Source organism: Suricata suricatta, chromosome 13 (assembly GCF_006229205.1).
Source record: "Suricata suricatta isolate VVHF042 chromosome 13, meerkat_22Aug2017_6uvM2_HiC, whole genome shotgun sequence".
NCBI lineage: Eukaryota > Metazoa > Chordata > Mammalia > Carnivora > Herpestidae > Suricata > Suricata suricatta.
Window position 1 is genome coordinate 82,952,361 of NC_043712.1, and position 22,040 is coordinate 82,974,400.

Genomic DNA, 22,040 nt, shown 5'->3' on the forward strand with positions numbered 1-22,040 from the left:
AAAATGTTATTAATGAGACTCGTGGGCAAGTCTGCTGGGGGCTACTGGGAAGTATCTCTTCCCTTCTACAACAGACACACAGAAAAGATGCCTCTTGTTTCTTGGACACAGTTAAACTAGGATGTGATGTTCAGAGTAACTGGGTTAAAACACCTTGGAGTCACACCACCTCCGACAGTTTTAGCCAACTTGAGTGGGGATCTTCTCCCATGTAAAGCCGAAGATATTTTTACCTCTGGGGCAAGTAGGGATATTAAGTGGAAAATTTGCAAAATTCCAGCAAAAGGACGATGTGAATGAGAGCTAAGCGCGAGCAGGGGGACAGAGGGGGGAAGAAGCGTTGCACAAATGCTAAGTTCCTAGAAGCGGAAGTATTTGGAGACTGGACAGAAGGAAAGGTCTAGATTGCCTCCCAGGTCTGGCTGGGTGGTGTTTACAATACGCTTGGGTTTTTTGTCATGGCAGAATGGGAACAGCTGCGTGGCCCTCTGGCCTGGGTGGCCCTGGGAACTGCTTGTGTCAGCTCTGAACGTGAGCTGAGTTCCATCGCTGCTGCTGCTGCTGCTGCTGCTGCTGTCCCCACTGCCCAAGGGTCTGCTGCGGGGGCACCCCAGTCCCCCTCCTTTTCTCCCCTTAGACCAATGGCTGGAGATAAAGGGGCTTCATGTGGCCTCTTTGAATATACCCTGTGACACCACGCAATGGGTTTTAAGGAAAGAATTAGGGAGAGGGAGGGAGGCAAATCATGAGAGACTCTTGAATACTGAAAACAAACTGAGGGCTGAAGAGGGAGGAGGAAGACGGAAGGGGTGATGGTCATGGAGGGGGCACTTGTGGGGAGGAGCACTGGGTGTTGTATGGAAACCAACTTGACAATAAACTATAAGTAAAAAATAAAAAATAGAAAGCTGTAGCAAGCTGAGTAATACGCTCTCTTACCCTGCTGTCCCTCTGGACCTCAGTCTCCTCCCTACTCGTGTTTCCGGGGATTGCCCTCCCTCATAAGGCACAAGCGCCTAAGCCTCTACCTCGTGATCTGCGCGTTAGGGAAGCCGGGCGAGGGCAATGACTGAAGTCGTGGGAAATCCAACATGACCACTGACTCCGTAGCTCAGATGGAGGAAATCAAGTGAGAAGAGGAGTCCAAGGGCTAAGCTCATCAGAGCCCAACATCCGGCTCGGTGCTGGGAAAGATCAGGTTCTAGCACAGCACTGACACTGCTTTTTTCATGTACCTGCTTCTCACGGATTTCATCCTGTTTGCCTACTTACATTCTTATGCTGGAAAGCGGATATTAAAACAAAATGATGTGCTTTAGAAGTGATTGTTGCACAGAGTCTTCTAGCTAATCCTTGGCACTGCCTTAGAGGTACTGCCTTCTAGGGAACATGAAGGTTTAGAAATTCAACCCTAGAACTTTCTAAAATGCCTTGTACCCCGTGGGTAGGCAATCCACCAGGCAGAAGTTAATAGTGAGTTAACCAATAAAACCATAATAGTGAGACAGTAATCCTTCAAAGCCTCCCTTATTTTCCCTACTTCCCTCTCAGGCACAGCTGATGCAGTGACAATATCACCTTAGCAATCTGTCCCTTCTTTAACGACTTTGTGAAAGTGGCATCTGGTATGATGGTCATTAGGGCCATTTACCAACTATTTTTGGTACTCCTTATGCGCTCGTGGTAGAATTGCATTTCCTTGCTCTTTCAAATCAGGACTGACCGCAATGCTTGCTTCGGCCCATGAAATTGGAAGTCCCATGGGTCACTTTCAGTTGGAAGATTTAAGAACTGGTGCGGTCTGCCACTCTCCCTGTCTCTGCATGTTTCACGTGGAGGCTGGTCCTGCAGCCTGGGTCCTGGGGTGAGAATCACACAAAGCGTAGCCCGTAAAGGATCAGATGGGACGCAAACCACTGAGGTCTGAGGGCTGACTATGACAGTGGCATAACCCCGTGATGCTAACCAGTCTGAGTAAGTCACATCCTTGAAGCGCAGATTATTTCTGATTCAGACTCCCCAGTTCCGCCCGTCTGCAGCAATCCCAATACTGTGCAGACACTCTGCATATGGGAGCTCACTTCTTATAGCCACCACGTAAGCCTTCTTATCTCCAATTACAGTTAACCTCAAAGAGAGTAAGGGCACATGTCACCATCTTGAAAGATGCAGAGATGGGCTTTGAGCACAGACATCTTGGCTAGAAATCCACCGAATGCATCGGAGCCCCCAGGTCCCTCATTCCCAAATGCCCTGAGCACAGTCTGAAATCACTGCGGGTTGTCTTCTTGGCTCTCCTCGAAAGCTGCGCTGTGCTTTCACACCAAATGAAAGCCCTTTTCTTTGCTGACACTGGCATCTTTCTCCTGCGGTCTTCCAGGAGCAGATTCCCACTCAAGCTCAGGAGAATCCTGGCATGGACGTGCCATGTGCTTTCACACTCATGTCCCAGTACTCTATGCAGAGGCTCCCTTAAGGATGAAGGGACCAAAGAGATCAGTTAAGACCAAAGTCCATTTTTTGCAGCGCCTGAGTAGCTCAGTCGGTTAAGCTTCTGACTCTTGGTGTTGGCTCAGGTCATGATCTCATCGTTTGTGTGTTCAAGCCCTGCTTCCGGCTCTCTGCTGAGAGTGCAGAGCCTGCTTGGGATTCTTTCTCTCCCTTTCTCTCTGCCCTGCCTGTGCTTGCATGCTCTCTTGCTCGCTCCCTCTCTCAAAAGAAATAAACTTAAAAACAAAAAGACTGAGGCTCATTTCTACATCTTTCTGTTTACCCCTACCTCATAAAATCAATCCCTGGGATGAATTCTTATGATATACGACCTAGCATGAATCTTGGCCTCTAGACGGGGTTGAACAGTGTGGCCCAGAATTCATGTCCGCCCAAAACCTATGCATGGGACCTTATTTGGAAATACGGTTTTTATAGATAATTAAGTTCCGATAACAACACACTGGATTATGACGGGGATCATTACAGGAAGAGATAGATGTACACACACAGACACAGACACATGGTGAGGAGGCCATGTGGCAACGGAGACAGAGATTGAACTGATGCATCGACAAGACAAGGCCGCCAAAGGTTGCCGGCAACCACAAGGAACGAGGAAGATGGAAGGAAGCCCCCTCCCCAGCCCCGAGCGTTCAGAAGGAACATGGCCCTGTGACACCTTGATTTTGAACTTCTGGCCTCCAGGACAGTGAGAGAATAAATTTCTGTTGTTCTAAGCTACCTAGCTTGTATGGCAGTCCTAGGAAATGAAAACAGCTAAAGTTGAAGGCATAAGAAACAAAAATGCATTACTCAGGCCTCTGGGGTGCGTGAGAGAGAGAGAGAGACGGGGGGCAGGGGCAGACCTGAGTTTGCATATAACTCTACCACTTAGCAACTGTGCACCCTAAAGGAAGTTAGTCCAATGTGGGTGTCTCTGGGCCTTTTATCTATACCATTAGCCTGACAATGTGTATCGTGTGTGCTCACTGTGTGCTAAGGTGGGCATGTGCCATTCCTTTGTGCCTCTCAGCATGTGAACCCCTCCTTGGGTTTGGACAATGCCCCACTTCTGAGGGAGCACCGACCTCCCAGGAGGGGAGCTGAAGGCGTCTCATGGTCCCTCGTAGCAGCCTTGATGCTAAATCACAGGCATGGCCGAGTTCCACCAACAGGAGGCACTTTGCACATGAAGCTCAGAATGGGCAGGCTGGGGGCCGCCAGATAATCCACTCAGGGGAGGTCACAGCCACGTCCAGGTTCCAGCGCATCAGAGGGCGGTTCTAAGGCCAACGCCCAAGGGCAGCAGTGGGTGAAGCCCGTGCATGCATGGTGCCCATGTCTGGCTGCACTGCTGTCTTTCTGAGACCAACTGTGCAACGTGCTTCCGGAAGTTGGTCACATATCCAGTGACCCCGTATCCTTCAGAGAAATGACTCTCTCCCTTTTCTTCCCTCAAGTTCGGAGAGCTGGCTTCTGATGTCGGCAGCCAACAAGCCTAACACACAAGCGAGGGAGGAGAGACCTGCAAAGCACCTAGAGGGAATCAGGAGTGCTCTCCTCTCCTTCCAGCACCAAGTCAATGATGACGCGGAACGGGGGCGAGACGTGGAAGATGTAAAGAATGATTTTGGGAAATGTGGGACACACATACAAGGAATATTCTTCCTTAGAAAGGAGATCCTGCCGTACGCATGGATGAATCTAGGGGGCAGTCCGCTCAATCAAATAAGCCAGACACAGAAGGACAAAGGCTACACGATTTCCCGTATATCAAGTATCTCAAAGAGTCAACCTCGCTGAAGCCGAGAGCAAACGCTAGTTGCCAGGGACTGGGGGGAGGGAGAAAGAGGAAAGCGTGTGAGATGAGTAACCCAACTCTTAATTCCTGGATGTCCACGGCTCGGCGTCTGCCACTGACAGCACTGCGTCGCAGACTCACAACTTTGCTAAGGGGACAGATCTGCTGCTACGTGTTCTCATCACAAAATAACAGTACGTAAAGAAGGCAGGAGGAAGCTTCTGGAAGTGATGTGATGGATACATTTATGGCACAGACTGTGGTGATGGCTTCCCGGGCATACACTGATACCTCCAAGATCATCAAGTTGTACATATCAAATATGTATCATTTTTTATTATCTGATTTATACCTTACTAAAGAGGTTTAAAAAAAATCTTAACGTTTATTCATTTTTGAGAGGCAGAGAGAGACAGAATATGAGCAGAGGAGGGGCAGAGAGTGAGAGGGAGATACAGAATCCGAGGCAGGCTCTAGGTTCTGAGCTGTCAGCACAGAGCCCAACGTGGGGCTCGAACCCATGAACTGCAAGATCAGGACTTGAGATGAAGTCGGACATTCAACTGACAGAGCCACCCAGGTGCCCCCTCCCTTTTTTTAAAAAAATTTATTTTGTTTTTAAAATAAGGAATCAAGGGCTGTCCCATCACACACAGACGGGTGCTGCAGTTGTACTCCCATCGATGATGGTCAGACATTACCGTGTCGGGTTAGCCAAGGCTCTAACAGTGTTTCAAGGCGGGAGGAGACTTTCCAAGGAGGATGAGAGACCGACTCCAGGACCTCTGACCAAGCTGACGCTAAGCCCACAGTGAGGAAAACTCAGGGCAGAAGGGCCTGGAGCTCAGGGTCTGCGAACCTGAATACCAGCTGACAATCGGGAGCAGGCTGAGTTTGCGTGTTTGTTGTTGTTATTTATGCTTTTTTTTTTTTTTAAAGCCTTCGAATCCCTGAATCCCTTCTGCCTAAGCCAGCTGCACATCTGAATGCACCAAGTGGCTGTTTCGGTGTGGGATGCTCTCCTCTGTGAAAACGCGGATTTAATAAAAAAAAAAAAAAAAAAAGGTAATAAGCTTCCGGCTCCTGCTTATTCTCCCAAGGTTCCAGCAACTGGTGCCCTGACAAATGAAGTGTCAAAACATTTCCAAATTAAAACCCCACGGCTCACGCGGCCCCACACCCTCAGCGGGATGGACTTCCCCTGCTTGGACTGGGCACACACTTGAAGAAACTAAAAATAGCCAGATGGCAATTAACAGAAACTCTGAGGAGGGGGAGGGGGTGAGTGCCAGCAGGGGTCAGTTTCCTGGATGGATTCCAAACAGAGTCCTCAGCCAGCGGTGCTCTGGCCAAGAAAGGATTTTCATTAAAAGTGCATGGAGGAGGCAGAATGGGGGAGGGGAGGAATCAAGATTTGAAACTACAGCGGAGGCAGACAACCCAGCACCATCCCCAACACCATTGGTGACAGTAAGAGTCGTTGCTACTCAGTGCTGAGTTCCTCCGCTGGGTCACTGAGTACCCCATATGCAATGTCTCGTCTTACCCTAGCCAGGACTCCAAGAAGTAGTCACCAGTCTGCCAGATAAAGGACATTAAAGCCCAGAGGCAGTAGCCCACTTGCCCAAGACCTCAAGGCGAATGGGATAAAGGCCTAGAGCAGGTGCTGTAGTAAGTGACCGGGCTACACTTTGAACTTGGCTTTCCAGTTCTGGAACTTGACCAAGACCATTGCTCCATGCTACCTCATAGGGGGATACCTAAGGGACCAAATGTTTCCACACTGTCCGTCAGCTCCGAGAGACAAAATTCTCCCTTGGCAATTTTAGCAGTCCCTTTCAGGGGTTATGTGTGGGTAGCGGGGGTGCTCTAAAGTAAGGCTAACTGGGGTCAAATCCTGGCCTTTTCATTTCCTAGTTGTATAAACTCAGGTACACTGACAACATCCTCAGCCCTTAGTTCTTTTGTCTCTAAAGTGGCAATGATATTTGCTTTTATCTCACAAAACTATAATGAAGATCAAAGGAACCTGCCATGTGGACTGAGTGTCTGCGTCCCCCTAAAATTCAAATGTTGAAACTCTAATCTCCAATGGGATGGGGTCTGGAGATGGGCCTTTGGGCAGTAGTGAGGTCACAGGGCAGAGCCCTCGTGAAGGGGGTTCCGACCAGGGGGAGACATAAAAGCACTGGCTTCCTGTTCTTCTGGGTCATGTGGAGATACAGCAGGAACACCTATGTATGAACCAGGACGTGACTCCTCCCCACACACCGGCTCTACCAACGCACCGACCTTGGACTTCCCAGCCTCCAGGGCTGTGAGGAGTAAGTGCTTATTGCTTAAACCAGCCTGTCTACGGTAGTTTTGCTATAGCAGCCTGAATTAAGGCAGAAACAGTGTCTGGGAAGCTTCGGGCACGGGGCTCACATGCACTAAGTTCCTCAGTAAATAACAGCCATTGGTATCGATCATGCTAAACCCATGTCCTTTTGGGTAATTAATTTCACTGAGAAAGAACACAAGGGGCTTAGTGAAAAGGTAGCATCCTCCATGGCTATGGGGCTATTCTAGAATGTTCTTCAAATGATAAAGGAAACAAGGATTTAAAAAGGTCTGGGATTTGTGCTGGATTTGGTAGATTCGGAGTTGGGGTGAACAACCGTTTAGTTTGTCTAGGACCGCGGGGATCCTCGAGACGTTACAGGTAGGACAGTGAGCTATTTCAGTACTCAGAGGGGAGGGGACATGGACTCCCAGGAGAGGTCAGTACTGGAAGAATCATTGACCTTGCTCTTCTTCCTTCATAGCAGGAGTGAGCCATGTGTCTGGGGACCAACAGGAAGAGACGGGGAGGAGCGCGCATGGCCCAGCACCCGGCAGGGCCCATCGTGCCTGCCCCCTGACTGGGCACACGCTCCCGAGTCCCCACACGCACACTGGCATGGCAGGCTCGGGGTCTGTCTGGGGAGACTGCTTGTCCAGCATTCAAACGGGAGGCAAACAGTTCAGTCTGGGGGGGAAGAAACAGGAGGGTCTTCTTTGGCCACAGGCCCGAGCCCTGTTCTCCAAGCAGCACCACTAACCGTAGGGCTGATATTATTTCTACCTGACATCTGTGTCTATTTCTAAATTGGTTCAGAACTCAGAAGGGGAAAGAGATATAATTAATAATCAACCATGTGATTAATTTTCACCTTCATAAAACCCAACAGATAGAAGTCTATTTTATTTCACTGGCAGACGTGCCTGTTTCAGGCTGGCAGGAAAAGGGTATTTTTGCAAAAGCAAATGAGGTTACAGCTGTGAGTGACCTTAAAGATGATCTGGTCCAGTATCTTCATTTTTATGGATGAAAAGATACACAAATGAAATGGTCAAGTGACATAATCCATGTGAAATTCTGTCCAAGATTAGGATGCAAATGATTCACATGATTAATTGTTTGGGGAGTGGTCTTTAGAAGTTGTCAACCCCAGAAAAACGGATTACAGATAGATGATAGATAATAGAAAATAAATTATAGATGAGAACTAAGCAACTCCAGAGCGAGGGAAGTTTCCCTAGGCAAAAGTATAACTTCCAGGAAACATGTTCAAACCACAAAGCCATCAATAGATTGGAGTTGATTTTTTTTCAATTAGCAGAAAATACCCACTTTAGGTCAATAAGGCTGGTTACCCACAATGTTGACGATGAGATTAAGTGTCAAAAGCAACAAGCTTTTCCCCTCTATCCTCACCCTGCCTCCCTGTCACAATCAGGTGCTCCTGGGGAGGGATGTCACTTCCTAGCTGTTAGCCAGGCAGGGCCCCGTTGGCAAAGCAAATGTCCTGGGCACCTCAGGACATATGACAGGACATGTGGGACCCTGTGGCCAAAAAACCAACTCTGGTCTTATCGCCTTCATTCATCAGAGTACCTAGCCTTGCGTTCTAGAAGCATCTGGTCCTGGGGAAGCTGGAGAGAGTCCCCTGTGCCCTGTCTCTTCCACTAAATGCATGGAACAGGTGCTGGAAGGCTCTGCAGTGTGTACAGTGGCACGCAGACTGGGGAAGACCGGAGTTCAAAGTGCGGTCACACCATATCCTCCCCCGTCTCCATCATCTGAACTCAACACACCAGAAACGGGCTCCGGGGCGCAGACAAGAGCGTGCCTGGGGACACCTGGTTCTGGCTCCAGCATCAAGAAAGGACACCAGCATCTCAAATATGAAGATGGTCTGGTCTTCCCTTCCTCTTTTTCCTTTTCCTCTTCTCTCTCCTCCCCTTCCTTTCTCTTCCTCCCCTTCCTTCTCTTCTGTGTTCCAGCCCCCGGCGATCAAGGGGCAGTGACAGCATCAGCCTTCGGAGCCGAGACAACCTTTCTCTGCATTCAATGCTGTCATTCCCGAAAGGCTGAGACCACCCACCCTTCCCCGGGCCTTTTTTCACAGGTGCCTTTTTTCTTTCTTTGTCTTCTCTTTGCTTGGCCAGTGTCAGCAAAGTCCTAGAAGAGCAGGACAGAGCGAGCTTTTCAGCCGGAGGCTGAGCAGTGGTGCCAAGGGTTCGGAAAGTCCCAGGGAAATCATGGAGAGGAAGGAGCGTGGCAAAGGCACTCCATAAAATTTCGCTTTTTTCTCTGAATAAATTCCTGGGCTCAGGCTCCTGGCTGGCTCAGTGGGCCAAGCACCCGACTCACGATTTCAGCTCAGGTCATGATCTCACGGTTTGTGAGTTTGAGCCCCGCATCGGGCTCTGCGCTGACAGTGCGGAGCCTGCTTGGGGTTCTCTCATACCACAACCTCCAGCCCCGACCCCACTTGCTCTCGTTCTCAAAATAAATAAACCTAATTTAAACAAACACACAAACAAACATGCCTGGGCTCACATGCATGAACACGATCTTAACCAGCATACCAGGACTTTGAGGACTCTGCCTGGGGGCCAGACCAACCAACAGGTGACACACACACACAGACCCCAACAGCATGGCGAAAGGCTCTGAAAACTGAGCTGACTTAGGAACGGAGCCCTCAGAAGGCCAGCTGGCGGCGTGGAACTCGCAGCCCGAGCAGAACGAAGCTGAAGGAACATGAAAACAAAAATAACATTCTCCCTGGGCTTTCAGCAAGAACCCGGCGTCCCCTAACTTAATATTCAAAACGCACAGAATGCAATCCACAATTCCTTGGCATATGAACCATCAGGGAAATTCCACTTCCCTTGGAAAAGGCAACCAACGGAAGCCAGCACAGCAGGAAGACGGAGGTTAGGACGAGCTGACAAGAACGGTGATAAAGAAGCTCCCACCAGCGGTCGTGAACACTGCTGAAACCCACGGGTTGAACACAAGGTCTTAGGCAAGAAACGGATGACATAAAACAAAAGCCAAATGGAAATTCTGGAATAACCAAGAAAAAATAAAGAACACTAAAAACTGACGGGCTCAGGAGCAGACTATGACAGAAGAATGAAGGTCAGAGGCAAATCAGCTTCGAGCTGGGTGCACATTTATCACTGCTTTTTCACGCATTTTCTCTCCGTTTCAATTAACTAGTACTGCATAACCAGCCACGTCAAAATTTAGTGGCTTAAACTGGAAACAACTTATCATTTCCCTCGATTCCATGGGAGGGCTGGTCTTGCCTGGGCACATTTCTGCACTCAGCTGGAGGCGTGGCTGGACAGGCAGACCAAGATGGCCCCACGCAGAGAACTGGTGGCTGTGGCTGTTGTCTGGAGGGCCTCAAGTCCTCTTTTGTGTGACCTTTCAACCTCCAGTAGGCAGGACGGGGCTTCTTCCCTGAGTACGGTAATCTCAGGTTCCAAGAGGATGAGTTAGGCCAGGAGCCACAAGGCCCAGTAAGCCCTAGGCTTTGAAGCCCACAAAAGGTCACCTGTGTCACAGTCTTTGGTGAAAGCATATCAGAAGAACAGCATAGAGATAAAGGTAAAAAATTAGACAGACACACGAAACCATGAGTCATTAGGATCATTATTTCAATGTCCTACCACACCCTTCCGGAGGAATGAATGCTGCCAATATCAAAGGGTGTGTAGACTGTGAGGCTCAGAGGAGTTTAGTGTTTGGCCTAAGATCACACAGCAAGTTAGGGAGAAAACATGCAACTAAATCCCAGGGCGGCTTATTCCACTGACCAGTCCTGGTGTCTCCGAGATGAGCGATAGAGTATTTTGAACACCGGCTACGTATTTAACAGGTAGGAGAATAATAATGGCCAATCCTCATGTAATGTGTTAGCTGTCATTCATCATTCAGATCCATTTTGTGAAGGAAATAAAGCGCAGGCACTTTGGAGTCTATGAAAAGAATCGAAGTAGAGTCACTTAATAAGAGGCGTTCATTAGGTAGGACTGGAGGTCCTAACCCACTCAGTGCACCAGGAGACGGTGCCTTCAGTCTCTTGAGTTCCTGGCGCTCAAAGCTCAATTTCTTTATTGAGGCAGAACTCGTGTAACATCAAGTGGACCATCACTCATTTTAAATTGTAAAACTCTGTGCCATTTGGCACATTCTCTCTGTTATGTAACCATTACCCGTATCACGTTTCAAGCCATTTCTAACACCCTAACAGGAAACCCTGCACCCATTAAGCACCACTCCCCACTTCTCCCGCCCTCTAGCCCTGGAAACCACGAGTCCATTTCCTTTCTGATATGCCTATTCTGGATGTTTCATGTAAGTGGAATCATATTTATGAGCTTCTGTAACTCCTTTTACCCAACAGGTTTTATGGTTTATCCGTGTGGAAGCACGTATCAGAACGGCACCATTTTTTATGGATAAGATAATAGGAATGATGCCCACAATACTCCATTGTATGGACGTACCACGTCTTGTGTCTCCGTTCACCAGGTGATGGACATTTGGATTCTTTCCACTTCTGCCTATTGTGAATCATGTTGCTATGAACATTCAGGTACAAGTAAGTTTGAATGCCTGCTGTCAATTCTTTGGCGTATATAATTAGGAGAAGGAATTGCTGGGTCATACAGTAACTCTACCAAAGATTAATTTTGATTCTAATTTTTGACCAGCTTTCTTAAAATGGTTTGAGATAATAAGACACGGCTGACATTACCTTGTCTCGAAAGTCAATGTGGTTCTGGAGGAAGGCTCTTTGGTAAGTGGCTGTCCTCACAGAGTCTTGCATCATGTTCTGCTGCTGGGAAATGCAGCCGTAAAACTGCAGCAAAAAGACAAGGAGAGGGACAGTCAACAAGCCCCAAGGGATCACCTTCATGAGCGTCTGGCTCTTAGAGCCCCCTTGGTCAAGGCAGGCTTAGTCTAACGCATGGGCAAGCTGAGGCTCTGAAAGACAGAGGGACACAGCTGCAGGGTCTAGACCGCTAAGGTGACCCTAGACTTCTGACCACTGCTCCACGAGACAGGTTCAGGCCTCGATACTGATCCGACAGGTGCCCAGGGTCCCTCCTCAAAGCAGAGGTTATGAGAAAACACAGGTCAAGAGGAACAGGGATAAGAGAGAGAGAGAGAGAGAGGCCAGAGGCCAAAAGGATGTCTCTAATGAGTCCCAGGAGCCAGGAGAGAACAAGAGGACTTGGACAGAGGCCTTGAGTGAGAGCAGGAGGAGGGCAGGAGGCAGTGATGACAGTAATCCTGATCAGAAAAGCAAGCCGGCTGGGTGGGTGGTGCACACAGAGCCACGAACACTGATGGCCAGAAACATCATCGTCGTAACTGCTACCGTTTGGTAGAGTTTGGTAATGTTACAGGCACTCCGTGAAATGAGGGACACACATCCTCTAATCAAACTCAATCACTACAAACAGTACCCAAGTCATGTTCCCCAGATGATGAAACTGAGGCTCAGAAAGGTAGAGCAGCCTGCTCGGGTCCTGAAAACCTGAGCAGTGACAGAGGGGGTCCCGGCCCAGGGACTGCTGGGCCGGGGGGCCACACTCTCAGAAGCACCGCAGCGCCGTGTCCAGTGCCTCCCCTCCCCGCTCTGGCCGGTCAGGTGTGTTCACAGGTGTGTGTCACCTGGGAGCTCAGCTCCACCGAGAACGACTGTCCTGACCTCGAAGTACTGCACGGCCGACGCCTCTTCGGTCCGCTGGCTGAACACGGAGGGCTCCTTCCTCTCAGTCCGGCAGCTCCTCAAGGTATGTGAAAAGGAGCTGAGATCTGCAAGGACGAGAAGCAGACCCGTTTCTACACAGAATCACCACTACGCTCTTCACCGAGTTCTGGGAAAATATGAGAAGATCCAAAGGGCAGGGGGCACCGGGGTGGCTCGGTCCAGCTGCGAGGTGGTGATCTCGCAGTTTGTGGGTTTGAGCCCCGCATCGGGCTCCACGCTGCCAGTGCAGAGCCCGCCTGGGATTCTCTCTCTCTGCCCTCCCTGGCGCATTCTCTCTCCCTCGCTCTCTCTTTCTCTCAAAATAAATAAACTTTAAAAAAAAATTAGAAGATTCAAAGAGTAAGTTCATTCCCAAACACACACGATAAGGAACGGCAAGGTGGCTACGGCTGCCACCCTGAGATGGGACATCCTCATGTACACGTGTAACATACTGGCATTCACCAATGTCACGTGAGAGTGGTTACTGGGACACACAGGGACCGGGCTCATGGGATCCGCCTGGTCCTGTGTTCACAAGGCTAAACAGGCTTATTCTCAGTATGTCCCCTGGGGAAGGTGATTACTGATGATAAGGAAAAAAAAATATGTGTGAATACAAAATATATATATGATGAATATATATATGTATGTATATCCATATAATCTCATTCTATTGTAACGAGTTTTTTCCCCACACTTGATATTCTCTGAGTGTAGAGAGAAAAAGTAAAATAACTGATGATAGGTGAATACAAGGCAATGCTTTCCATTATTTGAAGAAAAAAATACCTAAGTGAAGGCTCAAAAAAAAAAATCCCAGAAGGGATACCACTAATAGATAACATATCACACAAAGTTGTCAAGTTTTGTGTCTTTAGCCTTAGAAATGCCTCTCAGGGGCACCTGGGTGGCTCAGTTGGTTAAGTGTCTGACTTCAGCTCAGGTCACGATCTCATGCTTTGTGAGTTCGAGCCCTGCAGCGGGCTCTCTGCTGTCATCACGGGGCCACCACCTTTGGGCCCTCTGCCCCCTCCTCTCTCTGCCATTCCCCTACTCATACTCTAACTCAAAAGCAAACAAATTTTTTTAATAATTAAAAATTAATTTTATATTTTAAAATCAGTTTTCAAAAATAATTTTTAAAAATAATCCAAAACTTTAAAAATAACTACAAACGCAACATTTGAAAAGTGTAAAAAATTCACAAAATGCAATAAACCAAAATGAAGAAAATAAAAACAATCATCTCATTATACAAGCTATTAATTATTACTTACATTTTGGTGTATGTTCTTTTGGGGCATGTGTGTGTGTGTGTGTGTGTGTGTAAAAATTCCTCCTTGCAAAGTTTCATCCCATTATTTTGTAAAAATATCTTTTCATTTGAGATACCTCAGGGGTGCCTGGGTGGCTCAATTGGTTAAATGCTCGACTTGATATTGGCTCAGGTCATGATCGCACAGTTCCTGGGATCAAGCCCCGCATCAGGCTCTGTGCTGACAGTGGAGCCTGCTTGGGATTCTCTTTTTCTCCCTCTCAAAATAAATAAACAACCATTAAAAGAAAAAAGAAAAAATACTATGAATAACTTCCCGTGTTTTTAAGTAGTCTCTTAACATGATTGTTAATGGATGTATGTTTCAGACAGATGTGCCCTATTTTAACCAATTCCCTGTGGTTGGATTCCAAGGTCCCTGCCCTGGTGTACTGTTTTGGAATGATACAGCCCAGCACTTGCATCTTTAACTGTGTCCTTGATGACTGTGATGACAAGACATTTTTGAGAACTCCAGTTAACAGAACTTCTGTATAAAATAAGAATTCTAACTCTATCTTACAGTGAAAGAGACACTACTTCTTTACAACACCCTCCTACATGGGCAGTCAATAGACGATTCGATATTTCTGTTCCCCTGTGACATTGATCTTTGAACTGTTTTCTTTTACAATTAAAAAGATACTTTGTAAAGAATTTAATCAGATGAAATTTAAAAATTCTGAAAATAAATCACTGAAGGAAAAATAATTCCCAGATCTAACCACTAATATTATTTTGGGATAAACTCTCCAGTAATTTTTCTTCATATATTTTTATCTATCTCTCTATAGTATTTACAATAATAGTATTGAATTCTCCTGTTTTACAATCTGGTTTTCTTTTTTTCTGAACCTGAGATCATGATCTGAGCCAAAATCAAGAGTCGGATGCTTAACTAACTGAGACACCTGGGGACTCCTACAGCCTGCTTTTTCATGAACAATAATAGTTAGCTTTTCCTGGTCAGTACTTTTTATATAGAATCTCCTGACCACACACAAAGCTATGAAGCCCATTAATTACAGTGTTCTTTTGGTCTGGTTTTTCCTTTTTATTCTCAGAGACAACATCACCGACTTAGTAGATCTTAATTACAACAAGATTTTTAACCATGTTCCTTCAAATTTTGGACCTAATTATTTCCTTATCAGCTTCTACGGGAGGTCAAAACTACCAACTCTATCAAACTACAATTCTCTATATTTGCATTTTATTCTCTCCAAAAGACACTGGGTACTATTTTAAAACTTCAAAATGTTTCAAAACGTTGTTAGATAAAACTTGCAACAAACTGGGTATAAAGGGAACACACCTCAACATAGCAAAAGCCGCTCAGGACAATTCTTCAGCTGAAATCATCCTTAACTGTAAAACGGTGAAAGCTTTTCCTCCAAGATTGAGAACAAGACAAGGACGCCCCGTGCCTCCATTCCTATTTAATAAAGTACCAGAAGTCCCAGAGCAATTAGGTAATAAAGAGAAATAAAAGGCATCCAAATTGGAAAAGGAGAAGCAAAATGGTCTCTATTTGCAAACGTGACCTTATATACAGAAACCCTGAGAGACGCCACCCAAAAACCATTATAAGCAATGAACTCAGTAGAGTTGCAAGATACAGTATCAATATACAAAAATCAGCTGTGTTTCTATACACTGACAATGAAGTGTTAGAAAGCAACCCCATTTCAAACTGCATCAAAAAGAGTACAATATTTAGGAATAAACTGAATCAAGGAAGTGACACCAGCATCTGGACCCAAACAACCGTAAGACATTGACAGAAAGTGTTGAAGATGACCTAAGTAAGGGTAACTGTATCCTGGGCTCGGGGATTGGAAGATGAACGTGATTGGAATGTTCCATCCTACCCAAAGCAATCTACTGACTCAATGCCATCCTATCAAAGTTCCAACAGCATTTTTCACAGAAAAACAAGCCTAAAATTTGTACGGAACCACAAAACCTCCAACAGCCAAGCACTCTTCAGAAAGAACAAAGCTGGAGACATCACACTTTCTGATTTCAAACTATATTACAAAGCTGTAGTAATTAAAACACCATGGTATTGTCATGAAAACACTCAGATGAATGGAACAGAACAGAGAGCCCAGAGAGAAACTCATGTATCTATATACTCCATCAAGTTACAACAAAGAAACTAATAATATATAATGCAGAAAGGGTAGGCTCTCCAATATGGTGCTGGGGAAAGTGGGTATCCACTGGACCTCTACCCTACACCACGCCCAACGGTCACCTCAAAATGGACTAAACTGCTGAACATAAGATCTGAGACCATAAAGCTTCTAGAAGAAAATGGGGTAAACATTTCAACATTGGTCTTGGCAGTGGTGTTTTGAATTTGACACCAAAAGCAAAGGCAACAACAGGAAAAATAAAGAAGTGGGATGACATCAAATTAAAAAGCTTCTGAGCAGCAAAGGAAATATAAAAATGAAAAGGCAACTTACAAAATGGGAGAAAATATTGGCAAACCACACATCTGATAAGGAGTTGATATCTAAAAATACTTAAAGAACACATACAACCCAATCGCAGGAAAAAAAAACCCCTAATCAATCTGATTAAAAACGAGGCCAAGGAATTGAACAGGCATTTTCCCAAAGACATACAGAAGGCCACCAGATATTTGAGAAGATGCTTTGTATCGCTCATCATAGGTAAAGGGAATCAAAATCACAACGAGACATCACCTCACAACTGTTAGGACGACAATCATCAAAAAGCAAAAGATAACAAGTGTGGGCGAGGATGTGGAGAAAGGGGAGCCTTCAGGCACTGCTGGCAGGAGTGTAACTTGGTGCAGCCACTGTGGAAAACAGTATGGAAATTCCCCACGGAGTCAGACTAGAACTACCGTATGATCCAGCAATTCCACTTCTGGGAATGTAATCCAAAGGAAGTGAAGTCCCTTTCTCAGGGATCTCCATGTTCACTGCAACATTACTCACCGTAGCTAAGAGATGGAAATGGCCTGTCCGTCAACAGATGAATGGATACAGATGTGATATATATTTTATGTTACGTGTGTTATATAATATATTTTCCCCTGCAATGAAGTATTATTCAGCCATGAGACAGAAGGAGATCCTGCCACTTGGGACAACATGGATAGAACTTGATGGCATTATGCTAAATGAGGTGAGACAGAGGAAGACAAATAGAGCATGTTATCTCTTACACGTGGAATCTTCTTGTAAAAAGTCAAACTCCTAGAAAGAGAGAGTAGAAAAGCGGTTGCCAGGAGCTGGGGGGCAGAAAAGCATAGGGAGAGGCTGGTAAAGGGATGCAAATGTTTACAGATGCCTAACGCCTGAGGATCTAATGCATAACACGGTGACTGTAGTTGCTAACAGCATACTATATAATTGAAATTTGCCGAGAGTACTGAAGTGTTCAAATGTACCAAAAAATAATATACAATTTAAAAAGTAAAAGAAAAGAAAATAATGTGAAATAAAATAAAATTTCTCAGACGTACTCAAACAAAATCCCAGAAGATACTAGATAATCTTCAGCGGGTTCTCGTCTCCTGGCACCTCTCCGATCCCCTTGGCGCTCACAGGGACAGCTAGCCACGGTCTGTGTCACCCATCTGTGAGTTCCTGGAGTCCTGGGCATCTAGCTTGTTTGGGCTTTCAAAGCCTGCAGTCAATTCGTTTGTTCAACAAATAGTCTTGAGTATTCTCAACAGTCTCCATACTTTGGGGGAAATTTGAGCTCCTAATCCAGCTGAAAATACGGGGTGGCTTATTTTAGTAAACAAGATGTGTGACAAGTTGAAAAGTATCATTTTTGGTTAACAAACAAGATTATGACTATCGGGTCACATGGCTAGTCTTGTGTCACTCACCAACTGTCTCCAAAGGGGACAACTGTCTCCAGAGGAGACGCTGAAAGAAGAGAAGTTCCAACGAGGTTTCATGTTACCCCAGCATCCATGCAACTCATACCAGCCTTCCCAAATAAACAGCAACTGGGTATATCTGCTCTATGGCATTTGCTATTTTAAAAATCCAGTATTATTACACTACAGACACTACAGTCACAACTCTATCAGAGCCTCTCCTGTGACAGGTTTCAGATGCATTTAGGGGATTTAGGAAGAAGCATCCTGCACAGAACAGGAAGCAGGATCAATGAACTCCGCCCATGACGATTTCTGTCCCAATGGCTGCCAGGAAACTGTTTTCTTTACAAGCCTCCCTTACCTTTATTTTATTTTATTTTATTTTTATGTCTTTCACCTATTTTTGAGAGACAGAGAGAGACAGTGCAAGCAGGGGAGGGTCAGAGAGAGAGGGAGACACAGGATCTGAAGCAGGCTCCAGGCTCTGAGCTAGCTGTCAGCACAGAGCCCGACTCAGGGCTCGAACCCACGAACTGTGAGATCATGACCTGAGCCGAAGCCGGACGTTTAACCAACTGAGCCACCCAGGCGCCCCTACCTTTATTTTAATGGTTAGATAAATGTGTGCAACTAAAGGAAATTTCTGTGTTTCCATGCAATGTATAAGGTTTAAAAAAAAAACCCTTTAAAAAGGACAAGAAATTTAACGGTTGCTTTCTCCCTCCCTCAGTCTCCAGAGGAAGGTCTCTGGAGGACACTGGGCCAATCCATCCAGGCCACTCCAACAAGGGCCACAGACTGGGTGATTCACAAACAAGAGAAATCCACTTCTCACAGGCATGGAGGCTGGAATTCTGAGATCAGGGTACTGGCATGGCCAGGCTCTAGCGGTGCAGACTGCTCGCTTCTGGCTGTGTCCTCTGTGGCAAAAGTGGCAAGGGACCTCTCTGGGATCTCTTAAAAATTTTTTTTTAATGTTTTATTTATTTTTGATACAAACAGAGACAGAACATGAGAGGGGGAGGGGCAGAGAGAGAAGGAGACACAGAACCGGAAGCAGGCTCCAGGCTCTGAGCTGTCAGCACGGAGCCTGACACGGGGCTTGAACCCATGAACGTGAGATCTGACCTGAGCTGAAGGCGGAGGCTTAACTGACTGAGCCCCCCAGGCGCCCTGGGATCTCTTTTATAATCACTTCCCAATGACCCCACCTTCAAATACCACCACATGGAGGATGAGGTTTCAAAATATGAATTTGAGGGAGACACAAACATTCCATCTGGGGCAATTGTCAGGGGAGGATCCAAAATAAGATGCAGCAGTAACAACCCACCTCCTCTTCCTCGGTTCTCCAAACTAGGGGCAGGGACGTTCATTCAGCAAGGGGAGTGACGGAATCTTACAATCCAGCAGGTGATTTTGCCTTGGGAGAACATTTTGGCAAGAAGCGCCACTTTGGGGGGGGTGGTGAAAAAGCCTTTTGATCGTTTGTTTAAAAGATGCCATTCATTCTGTAGGTCCAGGAAGGCTCCCAGAGGAAAGAAAAGAAAGGCCCGCAGTTTAGAACATAATTCAGTCTAAATGGATGTTCCCATCTGCTTCGTGGCTCCTTCAGCCGCTCAGGGTGGAAACGGAGTGGAGGGGAGGGGGCAGAACCACTGCTCCAGAATAAAGAGTTGGGTAGATCCCAGAAGCAAAGCAGACGGTGGGGCACTGAGGGGTGGCGAAATGCCCTCAATTACTAGTAAAAGCCAAGTCCCTCTGACACAGCACAGATTAGGAGTAAACTGGGGACTTCTTTCAAAGGACACACTTATCCACACTGCTTGTGAAGAGGGTGTGGAACCGGCACGGTGGATTAAACCAAGTTTTGTCACTTGTGCCACACACGTGAAGCTGTGACTTTCTCTACCAGGCTACGGCCATGGTTCTCCTTATTTCCTGGGTTCTCAAGCTCGATGTCAGTTTCTTCTTACCAAGTGACTGCTTTTCAATTTCAGCACGCAGTCCTCCTTGCAGATCGATAGGCTGTGGAGACACGCCGTTTCCTTACTGTTGTTCCTTCTAAAAGACCAGATTGAAGGGATCTGTTTTTGTTTGCTTGCTTCTCGTAAATAGCTGCTATTTACAAGCGATCCTGCCTGTAGTGCTTTCCATGCAGAGTTTATTTACCAAGATACGAGCGTCTTTCTTTGCAGGAAAGGGTACTACCTGTCTGACTGCCTCAGCTGTTCCGGCCACATGTCCCGAAATTATACCAGAAAACACACAACTGACAATATGATAATCATGGGGTGGAGTTTTTTTAAAAATATGTCACACTCTACACCCTGTAGCAGCCGTGCTCTGGGGCTGTCTTGACTCATTTATGGACAGCCTATTTTATTTCTTCTCTAGCCCATCAGCTCAAGTTCGCCAAATTAGGCTGACGGTGCTGGGCACCTAAGGAAGCCATCTACCTTCCTGTAGGCAGCACACAAAGACGACCGTGAAGCTGACCACTGCCCCGTCCACATCTCCTCCCCCTAGCAAGGCGGCCTGAGTGCCTCCCCCGCAGAATGGGCAGGGCTCAGGACAGACTGCGCTGTTCCTCCGACGTGGGCTCGGGACACAGAGCGGGCTCTCGGGGCATCACCCAAGCCGTAGGGGGAGATGCCGACAGCTGCAGTGCCGTCTTCTCTGTGAGCACGTCGCCGACACGCATCCCTGCAGGGGACTCGGCTGCTGAGTAAGAGTCAACATAAGGATGGCCTTTTTATTTCCCAGACGAGCAGGTTTTCTTAGTAAACTGGCAAAAGGATTTAGACGTAAAGGAGAGTCCTTGAGCAGTCGACAGACACTGGGTATTTCTGGGGCGTCCGGGTGACTCAGTCGGTTAAGCGCCCGACTCTTGATTTCAGGTTATGATCTCATGGTTTGTGTTGCGTTGACAGCATGGAGCCTGCTTGGGATTTTCTCTTTCTCTGCTCCTCCCCCACATGCATGTCCACACGCGCTCCCTGGTGCTCTCTCTCTCTCCCCTCAAATAAACAAACATTAAAAAAAAAAGACACTGGATATTTCTATTGTATACATGGGAAAACTAGACAAATGGACGACCTTACCAAACTTCAAGCTAATTTTTCCCTTATACTGTTTTTGTCTTCTTTGGGGATAAAAACAAAAACAAAACAAAACTTGTCAGCATTCCTTGAAAGCAACTGCCAAATTGGCCTCTCTCAAAACAAAAGTACGTATGGGCTCTCAGAAACTACAGGTATTACTTGGTTTGCTTTTTTTTCCTCAAAGCCTTGCAATCTGCAATCCAGACCTGTAACTCATGGTCCATATACCACTTCCCTAACACTTTCTTTCCAAATGAAACATTAGTAAGAAGCACCGAGGAGAGCTATTTGGGGGCATTTCATGTACGTGTTACACCTGTGAACGTTAAGAGTCTTATGCAAAAAAAAAAAAAATGGGTCACACATTTCACCAAATTTCTGAGGCAATCTTCATGCATATCTTTAAAAACCAATTAAACCCTTACTGAGATGATCAGCATTGACCTAAACATGTAAAACAGTGAGCCTCACCATTTGTGAGGGCAGGTTCGGAGGGAAGTGGGTTCATTCATTCGAAGGTTGAGCCAAGCCCCTTACCCCTGTGGGATCCCAGTCCTCCCGCCCCGAGGCTCCATCCCCAACAGGAAAAGCCCAGAATCTAAGAACTGTGCGGTCTCCAGTAAGCCGAAGGAACAGGGGTCAGAAGTGATGGAGCCCGAGCAGGACCAAGACTCGAAGCAAACGACTTCAGTGAAAACTCCTCTGTTGACAAGTGGTGGAAATTCAGCTACGTTTACCTCAAATAGAAACGCTGTGGCTCACAAAACTGAAAAATGAAGGAATAAAATTCTATTTTCAAGAACGGCTGGGTCCAGGATCTCAAATGATATTGCTGCGACACACTCTCTCTTCGTCTACCTTGGTTTCTTAACTCTGTCTCTCAGTCTTTCTCTGTTTCTCACTTTCTTCTACATTTCTGTTTGGGCCTCACGCTCAGGAGGACACGATGATCCCTCACAAGACAAGATTACCACCAGCGTCTCCAAAGTGACATTGCAACCACTTCAGCAAATCCGATCTTTCTAAAACGTTCCAACAAAAGCCACGGACTGAATCTCATTGAACCCTGTTTGGGTAAAGACCCCCCCCCCATTTTGGAGTCCATTGTTCTGGCCAGGGGTCCATGCCAGTTGACCAGACTTGAGGCAGTCCTGTCTAAACCCAAAGGAGAATGGGGTGTCTGTCAGCAGAAGAAAGAAGAGCAGAGACAGGCCAAACCGCAGCTGACGGCAGCTGAGGGAGAAGCAGGAGCATTACAGACTACATGGAACCGGAAGTAGAAGTAAGAAGATCCGGGTGCGGACCCTGGGCTGAGTGACTCCTGCAGTCTCCGAGCTGGGGCCAGCCCAAACCCAGGTCTGCTCCC

General features: G+C 46.7%; 1 protein-coding gene across 1 annotated transcript in view; it reads right to left on the reverse strand.

Moving 5' to 3' along the window:
* The window catches only part of LOC115275972 (histone-arginine methyltransferase CARM1-like), a 173,523-nt gene that overhangs the window by 105,187 nt on the left and 46,296 nt on the right, over positions 1 to 22,040 (reverse strand). Inside the window, exons 3-4 of the mRNA XM_029919685.1 lie at positions 12,337 to 12,443; positions 11,377 to 11,481 (exon numbers count right to left, since the gene is read on the reverse strand). Coding sequence (XP_029775545.1) covers positions 11,377 to 11,481; positions 12,337 to 12,443 — 212 coding nt within the window. The remainder of the gene's footprint in view (positions 1 to 11,376; positions 11,482 to 12,336; positions 12,444 to 22,040) is intronic.